A 24,084-nucleotide genomic window follows, 5' to 3' on the forward strand; every position below is an offset into this window, starting at 1 on the left:
GGGAGGAAACCTTACACCTCCCATCCTTTCAGCCTCCAACAAAAACACTCAATCCTTTTGGCTTCGCTTTGCAGAGTAAAAACTCGATGGACGGCGAGCCAGCCAATCAGAATCCCCGAAGATTTCGATTTTTCACCTCCTCCAATGCGATTGGTCCGTATCGTCCCCAGAGGCACCCGCCCCTGTGAGGCGATTGGTCGGTTTTCCCGGCTTTGTGAAGTCATTTGAATACGCTTTGCTTTGAGGCTGTGTAGCGCTGCTGGTTCAAATGGACTGAAGGATCAGGAGAGGAGACACAATGGAGCTGAGTCGCCGCTGAGACACTTATCTGTATGTTTCGTGCAGCCTGCTACACACTGCTGACCGCGGAAACTACCAATAGTTTGGAGAGACTTCTTTCTTTTCATTACCAACTTTTTTTTTCCAGTCACAGAAATTACAGTCGGACATAAGAGGTGAGTTTCGAGGTGTGGATCATGGGATTATTTATAGAAGCTGCTTTTTTAGTGTTGAAATTAATACTCGACGTCAGAAATGTATTTTGACTGTATTAATCTGTTGTGTAACTCATGAATACGTTTAATGCGTTAATAATAATGCATTTGCATTACTAAATTAACCTTTAGAGTCTTAAAATAATGTTTACAAGCTTTATTGTATTGCATGTATATAAATTATTCACTAAAGTATTAAGTATTTAACTAATTTGCCCTTATTCTTTGTAATTGAGGTTTATTTTATGACTATAACAAACCTAATTTCATAACTTTATTGTCAGAAAATCATGTGAGCTCAGACGCTTTTGCTAAGTTTTGTGACATTTTAAAAATCCAGTGTAAATATTATCTTCCCTGATGTCTTTTGTCTTCTTCATAGGAACATTTGTTGTTGTTTTTGTTTACCATCCATATGAGTTTATAATTAGGCTTTCTGTCAGAAACAAACAAAGATTAGTCACCAGCACCTGTGATGGGACTGTGGTTGCACAGCATGGCTTTTTCACAGTCAGCTTTTACTTTTACTGTGTTATGACTCAGTCACAAGCCCATAATGTGGACCAGGCTTGGTGTGTGTGTGTGTGTGTGTGTGTGTATGAGAGGGAGAGATACAGAGAGAGAGAATAACAGATTGTGTCTGTAGGGAAAAGAAAAAAGAACGAGAGAAAGTGAGTGTACTTCTGCCCAAACAGACTTTAACAAGCTTGAATCATCTCTTATTCTGTCCAACTCTGCTGAAATGAATGCTTCAGCTGACTTGGTAAACCAGGCTGCTTAAATTAACCTCAAATTAAATGGTCATACCTGATCAATAATTAACACAAGTGAGAAGCACAAACAACATTTGAGTCTAGAAACTATCATGTTGAGTTGTTTTGGGAGCTTAAATTCACATATTATAATTTGAATCTTAATATTATGTGTTTCCATTGTGGTGGGAGACAGTGATCTGTTCAAAAGTGCATGCCAGAGAGAAACCAGCTTAAGGTTATTATTTCCTATCACAGTGGGTGATAATGTGTCTTTATCCTTTCGTTCTCTGGGTTAATACTGTACTAGCCTACCAGATCATGCAGGGGATAGGTGTGTGTATGTGGGGAGCCTACACACAAGGAAATGCCAGCTTGAATGCAGTGTGTGGGAAATTAAATGAAATAGGGAGCAGCAGTGGGTGGATTGTATTTTACATATCTCTCCAGTCAATCTGAGTATGGTGTCTGTTTGGATCCAGCTCTGGTTGCCTGTTCTGTCAAATTTAGGTGCAGGTTTTCGCATTGATCGCCAGGTCCCTGCATCTGGTCTTATGGGTCTAATCGGACCAATGCGCTTACTCAAGCATGAGTGGAGTGGTTTGGTTGAGCTCTGTGATGTTTACTCCTACTTGGCTTGGCTCCGTTGGTCAGGTGATCATGGCGCTTGAAGTCTGGTGGCCGCGAGCGGAGACAATGGCAGCTGTGGTTTGTGTGATGTAATATAATTTCAACAAAGTAGAAGAAAGCAAACCCAGAACACAAAAGAGAGTGGATATAAAGAGATCAATACAGATTATCCTGCTTGAACAGCCAAGTAGAACAAAACATCTGGACTGAAGCTTACATTCAGCCGTTTATTCATATGTTTTTAACTAGTATGAACTCGACATAAGATATAGATAATTACATTAAGTAAGCAGACTGAAGTCATTTGTTGGCTAGTTTCTAGCTCTTTGAGGCCACAAAACTCAAAGTATCCCATGTGAAAATGAGTCTCATGCTCTCTAGTGTCATCTCAGATTTCAGACTAATTAAACTAGAGGGGATTTGACAGAACTATACAGTACTTACACAACATGCGTTTGATAATGAGCAGAGAAAGGTGAAAACAAGCATAACCTGGCTTAATATGCTCACACTGCTGAACTTGGCCTCTGTTATTATTTAGGCCATTGATTTAACATATTTATGAATTTTCCTGCAAAGACCATTTTCACTGTATGAAAATTACTAGGAGGAAGGAGGGATTGAAAAAAGGGGAGGATTCTGTATTTTTCTTTTTGCTAAAGGGAAGTTGGGCTGACAGGATGGTTTTTTACTCTCGTTTCACTTGTGACATTTATCATTTAAAGAACTGAAATGATAACACTCCAGTTTCCTCCCACAGACCAAAAACATGCATGTCAGGTTGATTGGTGACTCTAAATTGCCCATAGGAGTGACTGTGAGTGTGTGAGGTTGTTTGTCTCTATGTGGCCCTGTGATGGACTGGTGACCTGTCCAGGGTGTACCCCTGTCTTTCACCCAAAGAGAGCTGGGATAGGCTCCAGCAGATCCCCGTGACCCTGATTGAGGAAAAAGCAGGTATAGAAAATGGATGGAAGGAAATTATGATAACATTAAAACAAGAAAGTTTTAGCAGCAGCCTGTTCTTAGTGCACTCAGTATTGGCTTTTATAAATAATCATAATAATAATTCTATATTCAAAATAAGACAGTGACTGCATTTTCACCATTTTGTTATGTTTATTTTTAGTGTTTTGTTTGTTTATACATTGTTTTGACATGTTGGAGAGTATTGCATATTTTTCCTAAGTCATAGGGGTTATGAATATTAATGTTGCTGGGAATGGCTTTGCTTTTTTTTTTTTTTTAAAGAAATATAAGATTTAGACCTCCTCCACATTGCAGTAATGTTTGTACAGTTCCTTATCAGAACCTGGGCATCTGGGGCATCTGTGACTGCCAATTGTAATTTCAGCAGCTGAATCAGCGCAAAGTAGTTCCAGGTGAAAGAAAATCCAGTGGAGTTCAGCGAAACTCCAACAGGTTCAAGACAAGACAAGATCAGGATTAATTAATCTGGTCTGCTTATAGGGCTCAGATATATCAGCAGAAACTTAAGCGAATACTGTTCCTGTATTTGTATCATAGATTTTCTTATTTTTATGGCATTGAGTTGCAGTCACTTTCCCACAGGAAGCAACAAATCAAAACTAACAGCATCCAGTGAGCCCCTTTTCCAGCAAAACCTGGACTGTATTTAATATTACAGGCTGGCCAAGTTGAGATAAAAATACTTGGGATGTGTGAATGTACTTTTTAAGAGTTCACATGTAAAACACTTTAGTGTGCAGCTTTCACAACACCACAAGTGGTATGAGCACAGCCTGGACTTTAGCCTTATTTATTGGCTGACTGAGGGCTTTCCTTCAGACTACCATGCTTCTCTCACTACTTACCTGCTGGAGCTCATTAGTGTCAAAGTACATAAGGTTCAAAGTAGAACAAAGATATCATTGCATTATAGTGGCCTTTTACTCCTCTGAAAATATTTTTAAGGCCCTTTATCAGCTGCAGGCTGTTTGTTCAGTGCTTCTCTTGGGAGGTTTTCTGACACACCATGCTGTTGTAAACCTACAGACTTTATACCAAAATTAGTACATTTCAATGAGCTTAGCGTTCCTGTTGTGCGCCCAGATTAGAACCTGCATTGGAACTGATTACATGCTGTTTTGCTTTCAAATAAACTGGCCAGCACAAACAGACTTTCCCAATCATAAGAAATTTGCCAAGCACTTTGATCGTTGCTCACAGCTAATTTCAATGCAACAAGGCTGTTGAGAGACAAAAATGTTCCTAAGACCTCTGGACTAGATGTCAAAAAAAAAAAGCTGGAACCAAACAAATCTTCTCTTCTTCCTGGCAGTTCCTGTTTAACCATCAGGGAATTTCAATACTGACTATTATAAGTTCAGGGAGTACGTAGATGTTCACTGGGCTCCATTAGCTTTGAATAAGGACAACGTATAATGACAATGTTAGCTGCAGATTGTTTGCATGCCACTTTGCATGATTGCACTGTTATGTTATGGTCTACTGTCTGCTGTACAGTGCATGCGTAACACCCTGCCATCTTATTGTGTACTAAAGTAGAGCTGCTGTCCTTGAGCTCTATGCTTTAATGGCTGCTTCTGTCAATATGTGCGTTTTGATATGCAGTGTAACAAAGATCAGTGTGTCTATCGCAATTATAAATTAAAATACAGATTTATGAAGCATGGCTTAACAGCACATCATGTCAAGGTATAGTAAGAGTTCACACCGCACAGAAGAATGAGCAAGGTCTGTTTTACTGGTTTGATTGATGTGAAAATAATCCCAGGCAGTGCGTCATATGGCCTGTCGGTGGAAAGCAGTGTGTGTGAAAATCACTGTGTGTGTCTGATCTGCTGGGATCTGCTCTGATCTCTTCCTGGGGGTCTTTGTGTGGTTGTTAATGCCATGACAGGATAGATAATGCCCCTATTGTCGAAGACCTCCCCCTTGTCCTCCCCCTCCTGTTATTACAGGCTTGAGAATAGCTTGGTGTACCTTTTAAAATCACATTATGTTATTTAGAAGAAAAAAAAATTATTCTCCCTAAGGTAGAAAAGATTAGGTTGTTGAGTAGCTCTTGCCATCAGTGCTTCCTCAATTCTACAGGGATCCAGGAAGGAAGTTACTTCAGCTGCAAAACAAAGGGATGAATGCCAGCACTTACCCCTAATCAGTTTATTTCTTGTCAGAATAAAAAAAAAACCTTCCAAAGAATCATTAAAGATATCCATTAGACACTTAAAAAGAAAAACAGGCAAAAGCAAAGTTCATACGCAGGAGGATATTTCATAACTGTAACCACCAAGAGGGAAATGCACTGTAAAGTGTGCAGTGTTTCTTCAGTGTTTTAAAAGGTTCAGCAGTAGGGAAATTCCTGCACATATGAAACTTTATCCCTGTGGTTTTGTTGTTCTAACAAAACTATACATTTCTGCCTTTTCCTGTATCTTTATTACCACATCAGCTTTCCCAAAGCTGCAGTCTTCAAAGTTTACAAATAAGAGAATGTAAACAATGTTTTCAATATGAAATTATGCTTCTAATGTTATCATTAAGTCGTCCACAGACAGTCCAACCTATGATTTAGAAAGAGTGAAATTTCAGCGCAGCAGTTTGGTAGCCACAACTATCCACCGGGTCAACTTTTCAGGAAGTCAGTCTGGACAAAACAAGATTGGTTTTGAATTCTCAGACATGTTTTCCTCACATATAAGGTCATCTTTAAATGCAAACAGAAGCAAGGAGAAAGAGAAGGGCATCAAAACTGGAGTAAATATTATTCAGTAGAGTGTTATCTCAACTTGACCACCAGAACCTCGCCTTTTCAGATTACGTATCTTAACGTTAGGAAGGTAAAGCCACTGTAATCTTTTAACAGAGTTAGAAGAAGAACAGCAGGCTCAGATCACAGAGTTCAGAAGAAGGCTGGCACTGGACTGGCTTAGACTGGCTCAACGCCAGGCAACGTGGTATACAAGAGTGTACATGCATGTCATTCAAGCCATCATTTGTTTATGTGTGATATGTGTGTGTGCATGTGTGTGTGTGTTTGGATTATACCAGCATGTGGCTAGGCGCCATGGTGGACCTGGGTGTGTATGTGTTATGTGTGTGTAAGATGTTGGCTCAGGCAGACACTCCTCTGTTGGCACTGTGATGGACAAACAAAAGTCTGATTGATTTCTGCAGGGTTCTTTTTTGCTTCTGGCACAGTGTGTGTGCATGTGTATACATTGCTCTGCAGGGTATGTGTGTAAGTGTGTGTGCGGCTTGATTTACACTGGCATGTGGTTCCTAGACAGACAACAGTAGCAGGATAAAGATGGCTCCAGTGTTAAAGCGCGCCTTGGTGGTGATTTGGGATCAGCTTACCAGCCTCAAATCCAATTATCTTTACCATTAAAGCAAAAGAAAATCATTGCAGTCTTTAGATTATCCATCTGTTGGCCTATTTGTTTTCTTTCATGCAGCGCTGTTGCCAACAAGTTAACTTCAGGAATGTGTCGGAAGATGCAATAAAGCAGTAGACGCCAAAGAAACCCCCCAGAAAAACAGGAGAAAGTTCATTTCGCATGTATCTTAAGCCAAAACAGTAAACAGAGGAGAGGTAAAATTATGTGATTAAGTCTCATTACTTTCACAGACACCCCTAAGTCTGATTTGTATGACTGACTTGCTCTAAATAATATTTTCACAATATGCATTCTAAGCTTATGTATTAACCATACTTGCAGAGAATAACATGGGTGTCACTGGTTTCTCAACATGTGGGTCAGGACACACCAAAGAGGTTGCAAGAAACTGAGGAGTCATGAGATAATGATGAGCCTTTGTTGGAATGATCAAAAACCTGTCCTGCTTTGCAAAATCATTATTTTTCAGACCTTTTTGTAATCATTGTATTACGTAAATGCTAGTTTAATCACTAAACATTTTATTTAAGTCTGAAAAAGTAAAATCACCTGTCACTCAACTGAAAAAAATAGTTGTGTCATAATATTCCATATACTGTGACTTTACCCATTTTGCTCACATCTAAGGTTGTTTCTGTGTCTTTAACAGGTCATCATGCCTCCCACAACTCCATATGCTGGAAAGTTCAGCTCTTGCCCTCCATACAGCAATAACAACAATCATCCTCAGCCTCACAGCCCGTACCGCAGTGGCACTGCCCCGAAGCCCGTGAAGGAAAACGTCTACAGCTGTGCCTATTCTGCCTCAGAAAACCCCTACGCCATACCACAGCCTCACAGTTCGTACCGCAGTTCCTCTGTCTCCTCTGTGACCGTGAAGGAGCATCATTACAACAGTAGCTATGCGGTTTCAGAGAACCCATACTCCTCGCCACAGCCTCACAGCCCTCACAGCCCCCACCAGCACAGCACTTCCTGTCCGGGCCGCGCATACCGTCACACCAGCAGCAGCAGCGGCAGCGAGCAGTCTTGTCGCAATAACTCTGCAGTAGCCAATGCTCGACTTTATGGACACGGCATTACCGCCAGCTATGGGGAGATGTGTTACCATGATAACAGTCTGGTTTCAGCATCGCTTGAGGCGCTGATACAGCACCTGGTTCCCACAGTTGACTACTACCCTGATGTAAGTACTTCAGATTCACTGTATGCTTTAATGCCTGCCTTGTTTGGTGGTCATTAATCAACTAGTTCAGTTTGTGTGTGCAAACCTTTTTTATCATGTTGTTTTTCTGAGCGTTGGTTTGTCCTCTCATCATCAGAGGTCGTATGTGTTCACCTTCCTGCTGAGTTCACGCCTCTTCTTGCACCCATACGAGCTCATGACGAGGGTTTGTCACCTGTGTGTGGAGCAGCAACGGTCTGGAGACGCCCTGCTGGATAAGGTGAGAGGATAGCACAGGCACACACACACACACACACACGTAGGTAGTATTATTTCTGTCTCCTTCATAGCCTGACACCCACTGTTGCCATTCTTTGATGGGAGGAAATATTTATCAACTATTTCATAAGCAAAGAAATTCCAGAGAGAGGGCATTCAAAATCATGCAGGGGATAAAATGGGAACAGTGAACAAATGAACAAATAAAAGCAGTTTTTGTCTAAGACAGACAGACAGCAGTGGCTAAGTCAAAGTCAAAGTCATCTAAATGCTATTAAATGATATTGATGTGTATTTTAGCGCTTTGACACATAACATGCCGTATAATGTCTTTCAGATTCGTTTCCGTGAGGTGGCACCTAAACTGGTGCAGCTGCTAACCGAGTGGACGGAAACGTTCCCATACGACTTCAGGGATGAGAGAATGATGCGCTGCCTCAAGGACATGACACACCACGTGGCCCGAGGGGATGAGGTTAGTGTTGTAATTACATTTTTAAAACAATACAAATGAAATGTGCAGGTGCAGATGGGAAAGGAATTTGTGGCCCTTGCCGACATGCTCAAAATGTACTAGCATTTAAAGTAGTATGTTCTCACACAGCAGCTAGAGTTACTGTAGAATCAAAATCTTGTTGTTTTTATGGCTCAGATTTGGAAACTTGTTGTGAATGACCCAACCTCGCCTAGCATTGCCCTGGTCATGTAAAAGTTTCATTTTCCTGATCTTTAGCATCATGTCTAATGATCTGTGTTATGTGCATGTCATGGTTCCAGTACTCTTGGCGAGCCATGCAGCAGATGACCCAGCGGCTGATCAAACGCCTGTCGGCCCTAGGCCAGTACGAAGAGGCTGTGGCTGCGCTTAACACCGTGGCCATGGAGCGGCCCGCGTCCCTTAAAAGCAAACAGGCCTCGGGTCAGAGAAGTGACGTGCTGAGTGTGTGCGATGATCCGTTCGTCCTTGCTCAGCAGCTCACACACATAGAACTGGTAAGAGCTGGGTCTTAACTGCAGCAATGATTCACAAGTTACATCTGTGTAATCATTTATTGTGAGACATGGAGGATCTGGAGTGGTGTGTGTGTGACCTAAAAGTGTTTTCATAGTAGCAAAGATTTTATTAGTTGTTAACAAGCACAGTTTTTTTCCTTGAACTAAGTGTAATAAAATGAAATTCTGTCTCTAAGAACACATTTATGGCCTTGATGTAAAAGTTTATGTTCATATATATGTTAAATAGCTAAGTTGCCTTCTTTTCTGGGGCCTGCTTGTTTTGAATTGAATTGTTATTATTGCTTATCCTTATTTTTTTTTATTGTTTTTTCCATAAACCATTTTGTGTGGTCTGTTTTGCTGTGGCAGTGCATGTAGAAAGTTTAGTTGTCACGTTATATGAAGATAAATTGCTCTCAGTCTTATGCTCCTTTCCTTTAAATCCCTGCTTTTTCTTGTGTGAGACATTTTTTTATTTTTGTAATGATCCTTTATTAAAATCACAAATCCTCCTACGCACACTGATGGTTTTTCTTCTCTATGTTATCATCTTTTCATCATCCTTTCTTCCAGCTCACATTTTTTTTTACCTATTCATTACTGTCATTATTGCCCTAATTGTTTTCTCTTCCTGCGCTCCGCCTTCAGGACAGACTGAGTTTTATCGGTCCTGAGGAGTTCATCCAGACATTTGCCATGAAGGATCCTCTGGAGAACCATAAGGTACAATTGAATTTGAAAACATAGACACACAATATTTTATCTCTCTCAGCTTGTTTTTATATATTTATAATATTTCTGTCTTACACTTGGCCAGTTGCAATCCTGTGAGATAACTTAACATTAAAAACAATCACAACCTTTCAACCAGGAACTTGTAGCTTGGACTTTATTTGTCTTTAATTTGTTTGTTTTGCCTTGTGATGTTTTATTTTTCTGATTAAAATGTATCAGATGTATATCACAGAATTATCCAAATTAAACGGACTTGTTCCAGACAGGGTTAACGAATAGATAGAGTGGCTCTAACAGCTACGACATGTTGCATCGTTTTTTTGAGCAAAGTTGGCATAGGACATAAAGTAACATGAGCTATTTGTGAACGTCAGAGGAATGATACAGAAAACCACACATTGCAGTCACTTTTAGGTCATTCCTTGTTATTTTGATGACGTGTCTTCGATTTGGGTCTGCTTTGAGTGTAATTTGTGGCCTGTTTCAGTTCATTTGCTGTAGGAACCACATGAAATATCCTTTGGGCGGATTGTGTGTGATTTTCTGCGTTTTTTTTCTTTTGAAATTTAGTTTTGAAAATGCATCAAACACAGTACGAAGGAGCCATTCTGTGTATGTCTAAGTGTATCTTAAGGGCTCTTTCCTTCCTAAGTGGTCCTCTGAGTCACCGGAAGGGTCATTTTCAATCATCGCTGCTGAGAACAAGCTTTCAGTCGGTGTTTATGGCCACACAGCATCTCAGCCCTCACCGCTATTGTGCCAGTTATATAAGACCCACTTTTTTATAAAAGAGTGATTGAGTCAGTGTAAGGGGTACTGAAGAGGGGAACTTTGGAGTGGAGTGGGCTGCCGTTGTTGTGTAAGCATTTAATAGAGCTGTGAATCTCTGGGATTGCATCATCAAGTCAGCTTTATTTATACAGAGCTTTTATAATGTTTATTTATGTAAAAGTGCCTCAGGCAAACAGATTCACCACAGAGCATCTTGCATACGCTGTTACCATTTGCCTACCAGGGTTCCCGCTTATCTTTCTATCCATCTATTTATCCCGTAGAGGGTTGTGGGGACACTGGAGGCTAAGAGGTGGGGTACACCCTAAACAGGCCACTAGTCTGTCACATGGCTGGATAAATTCATATAAATAATAATACTATAAAATAATAATAAATAATATTAAACATTATGATGCAACTTTTTAAAGAGCTACTCAGATTTTATGTCAGGACATATTATGACCTTTTATAAAATATGTGTCCAAAATGCCCAAAAACTTATTAGCTTTCATCTGCTACTCATGGTTTTTCTCAGCAGGAGATAAGCCAGCATTTGTATTAATATTAATACTCAGTACTTCTCAAACGTAATCTTTTCATTGTGTGGACTTCAACCATTTCCTTCTCTCTGTATTTTAGGGGTTTTTCCGAAAGCGTAAAACCAGTAACCTGGAGGCCTACGTCAGCTGGTTCAACAGACTGAGCTACCTGGTGGCCACTGAGATCTGTATGGTATGAGCACTTGAGAAATATCTTAAGTCTATTCCTCTATTACACACACCAGAGTTTACAGTATCCTGCTGCAGGTTTCATTTACACTTTTTTCATCTGTTCTTCATACAGCATAAACAGTGTCTCTGAGAGCTGTAATTGATTTTTCTATAACTAAAACCGTCCTATACCACGTTACACAACAGCTTTAATTAACTTGCTGTCGCAATCTCCTTACAGCCAGTGAAGAAGAAGCACAGGGCACGGATCATAGAGTTCTTCATCGACGTGGCTCAGGAGTGTTTCAACATTGGCAACTTCAACTCCCTCATGGCCATCATCAGTGAGTATTCAAGAGAAAACAAACAGAGCATCACATGAAATAAACCTGGCATATAAGTAGAAGACGGTTTAAGTATTTTTTATTTAAGTTAGAAGACAACACATGTCTGACCCAACAATGTTTGAATAACAGGTGACTTCTGGGAAATGTAAAGCATAATCACCACTGTGGTTAAACTTGTGTCAACACACATTATGTACAAACACTTTAAGTCTTGCAGCATCTCAGTGCTACTGTAAAGGACAGATATATTTATACAATTATTTAAATAACTTCTGTTTATTCCTGAGTCACAAGCCTCTGTGTCTCAGTTTGTTTTTGACATAGGGAGCACTACAGTTAAATTGTAGTTCCCACTGTGTCCTTGTCGAACAGCCAGTATTGAAATTCAATAATGTCAGCAAATACGGTGCCAGCTGGCTTGAAGCTAGCACTAATCAGTTCAAGGAAGTATAAAACTGAGTTAGGGGGACATGAAGGAGTCCAGTCTGCTCCATTTCTTACATCTGTCTGTGTAAATACTTGTATAGTCATACTGTCTCTGTCTAACAGCCGGGATGAACATGAGTCCTGTCGCCAGACTGAAGAAAACCTGGAGTAAAGTGAACACTGATAAATTTGAAATCCTTGAGGTGAGAAAATCTGTATACATCATTGATTCACTGGTAGATGTTTTGTGTACCAGTCAATTGAAGATTTTATTTTGTAATTAGTTTTTTGTCATGTTTTTTTATATGGAAAGTGCAGGATTCCTCCTGCATACTGTGTGTAAACTTTGTGGTCACATATACTGTATGTGCCAGTGTTTGACCTCTTGGTCTTACTCCTCATTCAGCACCAGATGGACCCATCCAGTAACTTCAGCAACTACCGCACTGCGCTCCGAGGCGCCACCCAGAGGTCTGAGACTGCACACAGCAGCCAGGAGAAGGTGAGAGAGCCAAAAAACAACCCGAACAAACAAAAAAAAAAAAAACACTTATGTCCGAAATGTAAAATGTGCAATTAAACATACCATCATCTCTTTCTTCCAGATTGTGATTCCTTTCTTCAGTCTCCTCATTAAAGATATCTACTTCCTGAATGAAGGCTGTGCCAGCAGGTTACCCAACGGGCACATCAACTTTGAGGTCAGTCCACAAACCTCCAGACACAACTTTGTTACAAACATTATACCTGCATTCAGACTTGATACTTCATATCTTACTGCCACACAATAATAGCTCTACTTTGAGAAGAGACTTGCAGTCTTTCACATGTAATATATTGGCACCCCCTTGTGGTTAATAAAAGCAACACATACTAGGTGCTTGTTTTATTTATGGTCTTAGCGCTATGCCAGGAACTGCAAGAGCCACACAGATAGTCAGTAGTAATAACGTCTGTGCCTCAACAGAAACTGTGGGAGCTGGCAAAGCAGGTGAGTGAGTTCCTGGTTTGGCGTCAGGTGATCTGTCCGTTCGACAGAGACCGCCGGATCCTGCAGTACCTCGTCACCACGCCTATCTTCAGCGAAGATGGTCAGTGTACATTATCATCTTTCAAACATTTTACTGTTGCTTTTATATATAGCTGCATCTGTCTCGTTATGTATCAATCCTAAAGCCTTGACATTGTGGGACATATTCTTGTTAACCAATGGAGAAAACAAGTTAAACTCAGGCTTTGTGTATTTTATTGCTGCAGAGCTACATCTGGCCTCATATGAGAGTGAAGGACCTGAGAACAACATGGAGAAAGACAGTCGCAGATCTCTTAGGTGAGTGTACACACACATGCACACAGACATCAAATAATACATATAATACATCAATTAAGCCCTGATAATCCGTGATCTATTTTCCAGATCTTCCCTTCTGCATCGAGAGAATCGGTCTTAAGTGAAAGACTCCTCTGAGTTTCCTCTGCTCTACTGCCTGTAAACGAGGTGTTTTAAAGCTACACATTCCTCTGTATTATCTTAAGGACATATTTTACTATTACAATGGCCAAAGTTTTAAGTCGTGGACTTGGATAAATACGGATCTACAATAAACAGCAACAAATGTATATTGGCCATCATTTTCACACATAAACGTCAAACGGTTATGTGGGTTCACAAGGAGCATGAATGATTTGTAAATCAAATTCTTCTAACAATCCTTGATAAAATTCATCCAATGCTGAAGGACCTCAGCTGCAGTTATTGCTGTAGCCTCTTCATGGAATGAAGTCATTTTCTTCTTAATGATTTCCAAGAACATCTCAGATCAGCTCTTTCTAAGGCACTTACAATATATCAGATAGCCCCAGAATTAACCAAAAAGCAGATTTTGTTTATATCAGCAGTGCAACAACAGCCTCATATTGTAAAAGGACTGAAACTGGAATCATGAAAGGCTGGTTTTGTCTCTAAATGATAAAGATCAGTTATACTGCAATATTAGCACTCCTTGACTGGACAGCTTGGCTGAGTTCAGTCAGAAACCACAGTGAAACACTATAACACTATGAAAAAAGTCAGTTAACATTGCTTTGTATTATAAATAATGGGCTAACAACTGCTTTTACATGTGGTATCACTGCTTGCTGTTTTGTTAAGTGTTTGAGTTTAGTGCCAACTTTATGAACCTACATCAGATCTAGTACATTTCCTCCCTTTTTGCACACAGCACCAATTTCCAGCTGTTCAAGCCTTTTATCTAATGTAAACATATAATGTAGGCCACTACATCAGCCACGTTTCCAGACACATTTACAACACAGTATTTTTGTCAACCACATACTATTTGATTTTAAACATTTTGTGATGTGTGCACTTTTGCTGCATATTGTTAATGTAAGTGAAAGCAACATCATGCTACTCATGCTAGTTAAATCGAAATGCACTTCAGTGGGTTCTTGTGTATTGTATTTTAGGATTTGTTGACTCTTGGCATCTTTCTATACAGTATTAAATTGTATTTTGTATCAGAAGATTTTTTAAAAAAAAGTTTTTTTTTTTCTTTATATACCTTCTCTGAAATTTTACCATGAGCTTGCTACTGGCTGGTTGGTAAGCTATTTTGTTAATACAACACCAGATCATGTATGACAAAGAAGGGATGAGACTGATATGTGTGTGTGTGTGTGTATGTGTGTGTGCAACTTACAGACAGGAACCTCAGCCTCTTCTGCATCTGATCTGTGATGATGTAAGTGTGATGTGATCTTTTAAAATCTGCCTGAGTGAAAGTGATTTTACTTTTTATGTTTATAAAAAGCTCATTTTATGTTTCATATGTTAATGTAAAGTGTTTTCTCACGTATGCTTTTTAAAAAAAATCTTTTTCATGTATCATTTGTGTCACCAGTCAGGGTACTTGTATTGAAGGTCTTTGTGAAAAGAGAATTATATTTTTTTTCTTTCAAATAAACAATAACTGGATAGTTGTCATTTGGATTTAACTAATGCACAGAACTACAAAGGAAACAGGTGCTAGATGATGCAGTAAAAACACCAGAGAATATGTAAATATGTTTATATAAATAGATTTGCAATACAGTGAATTACAAAAGTCATATTTAAAGATACTGTACATCAGTCGTCAGCCAACAACAGGAATAAAATGAGAAGCGTCGATTGTCATGTCTGAATATCAGTGACTCTGAACTCTGGTGAAGTTAATGCAGCGTCCCTAGAGACAACCAGAAACACACATTACAGTCGTATACAGACACAATGCAGATGCAATTTGTGTCACAATAAAGATGAAATATCAATTAACATGTTAAGTTTAAAATGTTGACCTTTCAGCTACATTTAGACTTATCCATAAAAAAAAAAAAAGTTCAGGAAGATAGTGAGACCAGGGGTGAGTCCAAATTCCAGTAATTGCATCCATGTTTCCTGCACTTGTGTTATTCCCTTGTGTCATAGTCCTATCCACATAAGATACAAGGAAGGACAGAGCTGGGAAAACATGTTTTAAGAAACCTTTTTTAATGTGAAGTGTTCAAATGCACACTGATTTCCAATATAGGAGCATGTCAGCCTGTAAAAGACTTCTGGAAAGGATGAACTCGTGTATGCACATTTATCGCTCCTCCAGGCAGCCGCCTCACTCCTCAAGAGCTTTGGGATGGCCTTCATCAATGTGGATTGGAATGACTAGAAAGATTGTGCTTGCACTAGAATCTACATTTTTACTATCTGTCCTAATCAAGCTCATCACTGCCTCCTAGTGTCCGGGAGCACTTATAGCAGCAAATCCCCCTTTGCAGCATTTTTCTATTCTTTTCCGGATTTGCATTTTTCCAACATGCTAGAACACTTGTATGTATTTTTTGACCCCAGGTACCACCTCACTGCAAACATTTCTTACCTTGTCTTGAGGTGTCGGCCTCATGATTGCCACTCTGTCATACTGTCTCCTCAGTAATGCCAGCAATGCATCAAATCGTCCCTGACGGTCAAGTCAAATTAGGTTGAGTCAAAAACATAAGATAATAAGTCAAATAACGACAGGTGCTAGGACAGGCATAGAGTATTACTAATTTACAGGTGTCTGTATGAAGGAACAAAAGTAGTAGCATCCTAAATATAAGGATATTCACTGCAGCTTGCAGCATTTGAGAAAAAGATCTTGTAATGTAAAGTGTGGTCAGTAATAACTGGTCAAAGTGTCTCACCTTGATGGGAGTGTACCATTTGGACTGCGATGGGGGGGTGTAGACTGGAGGAGGTCTTGGTGGTGGTCTAGGTATGATGGGCTCCTCCACGTCCTCCGGCATAGTGACCACAGCATTTTTGGCTTTCTCTAGTCGTGACCCTTCCTCTGTGGATCCTTTATGCCCCCAACGCACCTAAAGGACATGGGCACGAATTGCACATTATAACTGCACTCTCTGACAGCGGCATCAACGAAGCCAAATTATTGAAGATACTGAACACTCGGACACTTGAACACAACAACAACCACTCAATCAGTAAAATGTTTATCTGAATGAAAGGTGTTAAAATATATATAAAAAAGCAGCAGGTATCCATGTAGGTGACTGAAGAGATATTTTCTATTTTAGGTTTTTATTTACCTCCATACGTTTGATTCCTCCAGGACCCCTGCCTCCATAGTATGAAGCATCCACTGTAGGCCACTTGTGTCTGGGGAAGGGATCCTCTTCTGGCTCCTTAGAAACAATAAAGGTACTTATAAAATGACTTTTATTGAGTTGACACATACTGACCAATAGTTACTAGTATAGTTACTAGCCCTGTGTACTATGCACCTTTTATGTCTAAAATTGTAACACAAAATTTAATACTGTTGCAATACTGGGTGTCTACTCACAATGACAGGAGGTGGAGGAGGGGGGCGTGAGGGAGGTGGGTCTCTGATCACCTGTTAGAAACAATATGTAATACACAGGTCACTTAGCACTGTCAATGCACAAAAATACATGGGTTTATTTCTACAGGAAGTCCATGACACTTGTAGAAACAGTTGAACTTGTGAGGTATTTCCATAAATAACTTGCTTCCACTAGGCCTAAATTTGAGAGACACACGCACCACAGTGCAGCAGAGAGGCCAGAACCACCAGAGTAAAGCCAGAGCCAGCACCAGCAGGAGAGCCAACAGCAGCCACAGCACCCAGGTCCCATCTGACTGCAAACAACACACCTAAATCAGTTCAACACATTATTCCATACACTACATTATATTACCTATACTTATTTGTGTGTGTGTGTGTGTGTCCTTATTCAGGGATTATTCCATTTTATATATGTTATATTTTGCCCTTTAGTTGTACAGAAGATGGTTAAAAGTAGCCTGTTTTGAGACTCTAGTGCCACCCACAAACCTATCCTGACAGAATTACACCAAGTAAATATTTTATTCTTCCTCCAGTTAGGCAAATCTCCTTCAAACCTAAAGCTGAGGGCTTTTTTTGTTTAATACGACTGGTACTTACACATGCTGTGGCATAGATGCTGATGGGACTGGAGATATAGGACTGTCCATTGTTCAGGCTAACCAGCACTTCGACAGACCTGGAACGATCACAACAGAATCAGTCCCTGTGTACCTGTTACCAGCTACTCTAAACCTTTTAACATGCAACTTCCCAAGAACACTGACTCACTGAAAAAGGAAGGCTTTGCCATTCATACTGTTATCATAACCTGACCAGATTTCCTGATTTGCAGTGAAATGCTGTGACGTTTCAACATTTTAACTTCAAGTGAGTTCCAGCTCTGCCCCTGGTAAATGTTCAAACCCTGCATTAAGTATTTCAGTAAAGTTGTGTTGTGTTGGATAGTGGGTGAAACATGATGGAAAGTGAGAAGTGACTGGAGACAGGGAGGTAGACAGGGAAAGAGTGCTGCTTGAAGTGGGTGAAGCTAAATCAGCCTTGGCTCGTTCTCTAAATGCCACAGAGATATTCTGGTCAGTCTGGCTTCAGTTCACCTAAGACCTCAAGCTGTTTGAGCTGTTCACAGATTTTAGTGTAAACTTTGTTCTCATGATGCTTTCCATTAAAGATACATACACACACACACACACACACACACACACACAGATTTCAATCTGCTCTGTTTGTTATCAGACAAAGGAAAACATTGATAGAAACTAATGAATTGGGGCACGACGATCTACATATACATTAATATTTTGTTTAATTTAGTATTAAGTATTCAACATATCACTGCATTTACAGTATCGTGCGTCAGCTTTGTGAACCACTGCTCACTACTGCACAACTTGATGCATCTCTTTAAAAGCCTGAGCTGAGCGGGTGTTGTCAGATAAATGCTGAGGTAGTGATGTCATAAAATTATATTGAGCCGCATAATGATCTGGAACTGGATTTTTCTTTCACAGACATTCATGTCTATCTCTATTTTGTCTTTCTATTTCTGGTAAACACAAGCTCAGTGTTTGCTTAACAGCGGAAGAAAAGGCCGATGAGGCACCGTGATGCCCAAAATTCTAATTTCACTCTAATTTTCAACATAGCCTTTAAATAATTTTAGAGGTTTTAGTAGACGACAAAAGAAGACAGAAAACCCCCACATGAACATACCCAATCAGAGTCACTAATTCCACTTTTCAGACTCCAACCTGGATTCTTAAGTTGTATATTAAGAATTTCCTGTGGCTATTATTTATTTTGTAGGCTAATCCTGCTCTGACTGTACAATAATGTTATTGTAAAAACACTTGTAATCACAGTTTGAGGGGATTTGCTATTTGGACATCAAGCTCAGTTTTTCGCTCTTGTAGCTTATTGACAGCTTAACACAGCGTTGCAAATATTTTGTGTATGTGCATGTGTGTTTGTTGACTTACTGTCCGACCTCATGCAAAACAGGAGCTGGGCACAGCAGATAGCCATCTCTAACTACTGTTGGCTTCTGGTCTTAGAGGAAACAGAGAGAACTACTGACTATAAAGAACTATTATTCCTATAAAAACATTTAAATATTAACAAATGGTGCAAGTAATTAAATAGTAAAGTGAAAAGAAAAACATTTATAATCAGAAGCAACAGAGATTTACTTCTTAACTTTGTTAGTAAAACTAACTACGCACATAAAACTATTGTAGCCCTGTCCAAGGGATAAGAAAGGTTGAAAAAAAAAATTCAAAAGAAGAGATAAAAATGAAGAAAAGCAAAGATATGCTACAGTCATGTGTTATCCCTTTGTGTCCTCCCAGTGACACTGCCCCCCCCCCAACCTCCAAACCCCACCCCACCCCACTCTCAGCCCACAAACCTCCCTCGATCTTTTAATAGACTAATGAGACCGAGAACATGCCCTTCCTCAATCTGCTCAGTCTTATAATGTCTCCTCTGTTCTCCGGCTGAAATCAATAAAAAGCAGCCACTGTTTGTTTCTGAGCATCATGACTCTGATTTTCCACTGCAGCACAGAGATCTGCACACTGTATCGAATTTCATTTCATAGATGATGTTATCCTAATGTGCATTTGCAGTATAGCTGCACGATTTAGCATCAGTCACGATGCAATAGGTGCATCCTTAGCATCCACTGTATATCACCTGACCTCTGATGTGTGAGTGTGTTAAGTCCTTTACTGACTGTAAGTGTTTTGATTGACAGTGAGGAAACAGAGGATGCTGTCAGCCTTCCTGGGTCCACTGAAGCCACTGCCCCTTAGCACCACATTGAAAGACTCTGTAAAACATCAAACACATTACATAAAAGAAAATTACTGTTTATGCCGTAATTTATTTATTTTTTGCTACATTATTATATTTAAACATCAGAGTCAATAAAACTAACTTACCATTCACGCAAACACTTGACGGCTCTATTGTGAATGCATCAGTGCACGACTGCTTCAGAATCTGCGTGGCAACAGGGATACATGTAGAGCGTAAGTTGTAGGTTTGTGTTCACAATCATAGCGTGTGTGCCCGTGTTTTTGTGCTTAGTTTTATATGATGCCACCTCACCGAACTGACGATGTCTTTGAGGGCATGAAACCCAGACAACACTGGGAAGACTTGCTCTGTGCCATCTGCTATTTCAGCAAGCTGTGACAACAATACAAAGAAGTTTACCAGCTTTTAAACTAATTTCATTTCAAGATTGCACATGTGAAAAACATTATATTTCTTGTCTCCTCTCTGGGAGGTCTTTTGCTGGTTTTACTTCACGCTTCAACTGTGTTTAGGGAGGAAATGCCTGTTTCTAGGAGATGAAAGCTTTGACTAGAGCCGTATCTTTCATCTCCTCCCTTAATGATAGCAGAACAGGAAGCTCATCTGGCATTATTCAATTAGAGAGTGATCCTAGACCGCAGAGTAGACTTGGTCAATAACTGGCCAGAAGAACCAGACAGGGGTTATGCAACTACTAATGCCACTTTAAACAAAACATTGTAGTATTATATTTCTCAACAAGTGTGATTGGAGTTTTTGTATTTGCTCTGTAAGTTGTGAGTGAAGATAACTTGTGAGGAGATGTTGACTAAAGAAAATATAGGTCAATCAGTCAATACAGTAAAAATCATATGGGTTCATTCTTATTCTGTGTTAAATTCAACTTTGAGGGGACATAAGGTTTTGTCTGTCACTATACTTGGTTCAGTGTTTTCATTACTAACACGGTTTTCTGTTTCAATGAACAGATACCTACAGAGTGAGACATTAAAGTCTCTCCCAGGAAGTAATAACTCAAAACATGCAGCCTCGTTTAATGTATTCCATGTTTTTACACAAACTGAATTCAGCATAAGCTAGAAGTCTCAGCATGCTGCTGGCTGCTCTGTCCTTAGTGGGTTTCACTTGAACTCAAACAGACTAAGCACAAAGGTCAAGGTGTGTGAATAAATGGGCCAAAGACAACATTTTAGTGAAGCTCTGACACAAAGACAAATAGAACCTGTATCAGTAACAGAGAGGAATGTGCTTTCTCACAGTGCTCCATGACAGTCACAAACCAACAAGGCAAAGTAAAGAGAGATGAGGAGGAAAATGAAGTCCCCCTACCTGTTTGTGGTCAAAGTCCATGACCCCGACACAGTACACTCTGGCTCCAAACCCTCTGGCTTTGTCAGCCTAGGAAGCACAACACAGGGCATGTGACTGACAGACAGTAAACCCATATTTATGATCACTTTTTAGAAAGGAAGTAACTGTTAAAAGACCATATGAGTGGTTTCACTCATTATAGCTCATTTGTGTCCAGTTTACTGTATTTTTTATTACAGCTCACCATTTCCAGGGTTTATAGTTATGTATGCTTTGCTTCTTTCATGCAGTGACTGTGGTTCTGTTCATGCAACATGATACAAAAATCAACATGCACGCCCTTGTTGCTGCTATTGGAGTGTTGTAATAGAGTAAAACAACACAGTGATGTGAGAAGCATGTGCTCGTGTCAGTGTGTCTGCTCAAGCAACACTGATTTCAGAATTGGCTGCTGAAACCACTGTCCTGCACTTAACTATAATCCACAAACACGATTTCCTTCAAGTCGAAGTTTTGTTTTCGTTGTTGTATATAAGGAGGCAACTTTCAGTATGCTTATGGAAAATGTAAACATCCAAAGTTACAGAGATGGGATGCTCATCTTGATCATGCAAGGCCTCGTTTTCAGTCTTCAACTTACTCCTCATCCTCATTATCTGCCTTCCTCAGTAGCGTGTGTGTTTTTGTGTGTGTCTGTGTGTAGGATACCTCCTGTACACTCAGTTCATATGGGTAGACCTCCAGTTTGCCATCAGTCAGGACGATAATGATGCTGGATGATGGTGAAGTTTGTGCCTTCATCTGCTCTGACACCTGGTGAGTGAAACATGCTGTTAATGCAAAGCTCAATGTAAAATCCAACCAATGCTTCAGTTGAAAATAACAAACACAGAATAAATATGCAGCCACCTGTGGAAGCAATATGATCAGAGGTAAGGCCAGTGTGTCATATGAGCATACCCACCGCTTTCATGCCTTCGTGCATAAAAGTTTCACCAGCAGGTTTGATTTGGCTCAGCTTCTTCAAACCCTCTTCTATTTTCAGCCTGCACAGGCAGATCACAGAACACAGTCAACACAGCTCAAGTAGACACTGATAGGAGCTCGGTTTGTGTGATCTGCTAATTTTGGGTATGTTTCCAGAAAACCGAGGACCATACCTGTCTCCAGTCAGTGGCAGTATTACAACTGCTTTAGCTGAGAAGACTATGTAGGAAACCCGCATCCTGGGACTACAACACACACACACACACACACACACACACACACACACACACACACACACAGGAAACATGCAAATCATATCTACAGTGAAATAAGAGCAAACACCTGAAACTAACATTTGTATCTTTTAAGGTCTAAGTTATAAGAGGTAATATTAACTTTGGACTGGACAGAAAAATACCCTGGAAAGTATCAGAGTAATAATATAAAACATGACGTTTAATGTGATAGAACATGACATGACTTTTTTTAACACAGTTATATTGTGTTCCAAACCATGACATGAAACAAATTAACAAACCATAAAATTTACACATGGGTAACACTTTTTCCCTGAGCTCCACATGTGGGGGGTACTGATGTTCTAATCCTGTCACTGTTGCTTCCTTACTCTAGGTTTCATGCTGTGAAGAGGGGCAGGATCGTCTGGTGTGGTCAGCACCACCTTTAACATCTGGCTGGATGTTTGGCTCTCATATTTAGTAACCCGTTATTAAATCTAAAGTTATCACACACCCTCTGCACCATTTCCCAGAGGGGTTTTGGAGCAGTTGGTGGCCTTACATGATGTCTGCTGCCCAAAATAGCCATGCCCTACTTTTCTTCTCACTCACAACTACCTTTGTCACTATACTGACTCCTCGTTGTGTAAATACTTTAATTTCTGTTGTATTCAACAAGTCTTGGTCCCATGTGCCTGACTGTCTGCAAAGTATTTTGAACTCTGTTCTGAAAGGAGTTATATTGTTTTGTTTTATACTGTGTACTTTCTAAGGCTTTAATGGTATTGATAGCATCTAAACTCTAAGGAAACGGACATTAGAGGAGAGGGCAGGAGTGAGGGAGTACGGCCTCATAACGTCAAAGCACTAAACAGCTGCTTTATTTACCTGACAAACCTGCTGGTCAGCTGCTCCACAAATCCATAGATCTCATGCCAGTGCCCCGACACACTGCCTGACCTGCAAAAACACACGGCAGGCTCTCAAATTTGACAACAGCGGTTTATAAAAACAGGAGAACAAGAGAAGGGCTTAAAGTGATGGGTGTTTATTCTGTTGTCATAAGTTTGTTAGTTTGGAATACACAGATAAAACAATTTATTGTTGGAAAGTGTCTTATGGCCACGGTCTGTGTATACTTGACATATGTAACAACAACATAATGCACTTAGAGCAGCACTGGTTGCTATAAAAACTAAGTTGATGGTCAGATTGAAATAAAGTCTGTCAAAGCTGCAGTGAAGTAGGAGAGGAACATGTAAACACAGCCTTACATGGAGAGGACCGAGTCAAAAGCCTGTCTCTGCTCCGAGGAAACTAATAGGTCTATTCAATTAGTATGTTCAGTCCCCGCTGGCTCATTTATCCCGCGCACCCAGACGCGTTGAGTATTTAACTCACCTGTCCAAAACAAAATAAATATCAAACGCCCCATCGCAAGAAGCGTCATCGCCGTCACTCAACGATGAATTCACATGAACCCATAGAAAAAGGAGCAGTTTGCAGCATATCCATGTGCGATCCATAATCCACGCGTTTCATATCAGCAGTGAATTTGATTTTTTAAAATTATTATTCTATTTTTAAATGTTAAAATAAGCAGGTACAGTGCATCTTCACAGCATCAGTCCGGCTGCTCACATGTTGAATCACTGGTGTGTGTGTCAGCAGGATGATAATGGAAACAGACGAGGCAGGGCACACAGCTGCTACTCAAACTAGTGTCAAAGCAGCTGCAGTGAAAACACAACGGAACTTCCACCAGGAAGTTAACCAGGGTTAGCAAAAACATAAAATAAATATATATATAACTGTATAAAAGTAAATTGTACAAAGTAAATATAATTTCCTATCATAGAAAAATGTCATTTAACGTAATGCATGTAATATTAAGGTGAAAAAAAATCATAGCATTTTATTTGTATTTGTTTCATTCTGAGGTCCTTTTATTTTGAAAGCGAATGCTACTGTGTTTCCCCTGGCATCTCAGATTATACATCACAGTTGCCAGAGCGCAGAAATAGTGTCTGACTGAGATAACAAAAATACAAAGAATGTCACATCGCTTAAAATATCTACATATCTGAACCATGAACATTTCTGTGACTTTATAACCTAATGCATGCCAAA

At 39.9% G+C, this 24,084-nt stretch overlaps 2 protein-coding genes across 2 annotated transcripts; one reads left to right on the top strand and one right to left on the bottom strand.

The window, feature by feature from the left end:
• The first annotated feature begins 249 nt into the window (after positions 1–249).
• Positions 250–14,672, top strand: LOC113124452 (ras-GEF domain-containing family member 1B-B-like). The gene is made up of 14 exons (XM_026297322.1): positions 250–455; positions 6,911–7,447; positions 7,584–7,706; positions 8,043–8,180; positions 8,483–8,698; positions 9,350–9,424; positions 10,850–10,942; positions 11,162–11,264; positions 11,817–11,896; positions 12,100–12,195; positions 12,299–12,394; positions 12,661–12,784; positions 12,951–13,023; positions 13,111–14,672. Exons 2-14 carry the CDS (start codon positions 6,917–6,919, stop codon positions 13,142–13,144), a joined length of 1,782 nt encoding a protein of 593 aa, XP_026153107.1. The 5' UTR covers positions 250–455; positions 6,911–6,916; the 3' UTR covers positions 13,145–14,672.
• A 137-nt stretch (positions 14,673–14,809) lies between these two features.
• LOC113124453 (anthrax toxin receptor 2-like) lies at positions 14,810–23,838 on the bottom strand. Its single transcript, XM_026297323.2, has 17 exons — positions 23,356–23,838; positions 22,843–22,914; positions 21,889–21,960; positions 21,693–21,774; positions 21,437–21,541; positions 20,747–20,815; positions 19,709–19,789; positions 19,540–19,600; positions 19,332–19,427; positions 18,577–18,646; positions 17,198–17,276; positions 16,795–16,890; positions 16,574–16,624; positions 16,317–16,412; positions 15,915–16,088; positions 15,608–15,688; positions 14,810–14,920 (listed from the first exon to the last, which is right to left on the bottom strand). Exons 1-17 carry the CDS (start codon positions 23,478–23,480, stop codon positions 14,882–14,884), a joined length of 1,449 nt encoding a protein of 482 aa, XP_026153108.1. The 5' UTR covers positions 23,481–23,838; the 3' UTR covers positions 14,810–14,881.
• Between the last annotated feature and the right edge of the window lie 246 nt (positions 23,839–24,084).

The sequence above is a fragment of the Mastacembelus armatus genome, chromosome 12 (assembly GCF_900324485.2).
Source record: "Mastacembelus armatus chromosome 12, fMasArm1.2, whole genome shotgun sequence".
Lineage (NCBI taxonomy): Eukaryota > Metazoa > Chordata > Actinopteri > Synbranchiformes > Mastacembelidae > Mastacembelus > Mastacembelus armatus.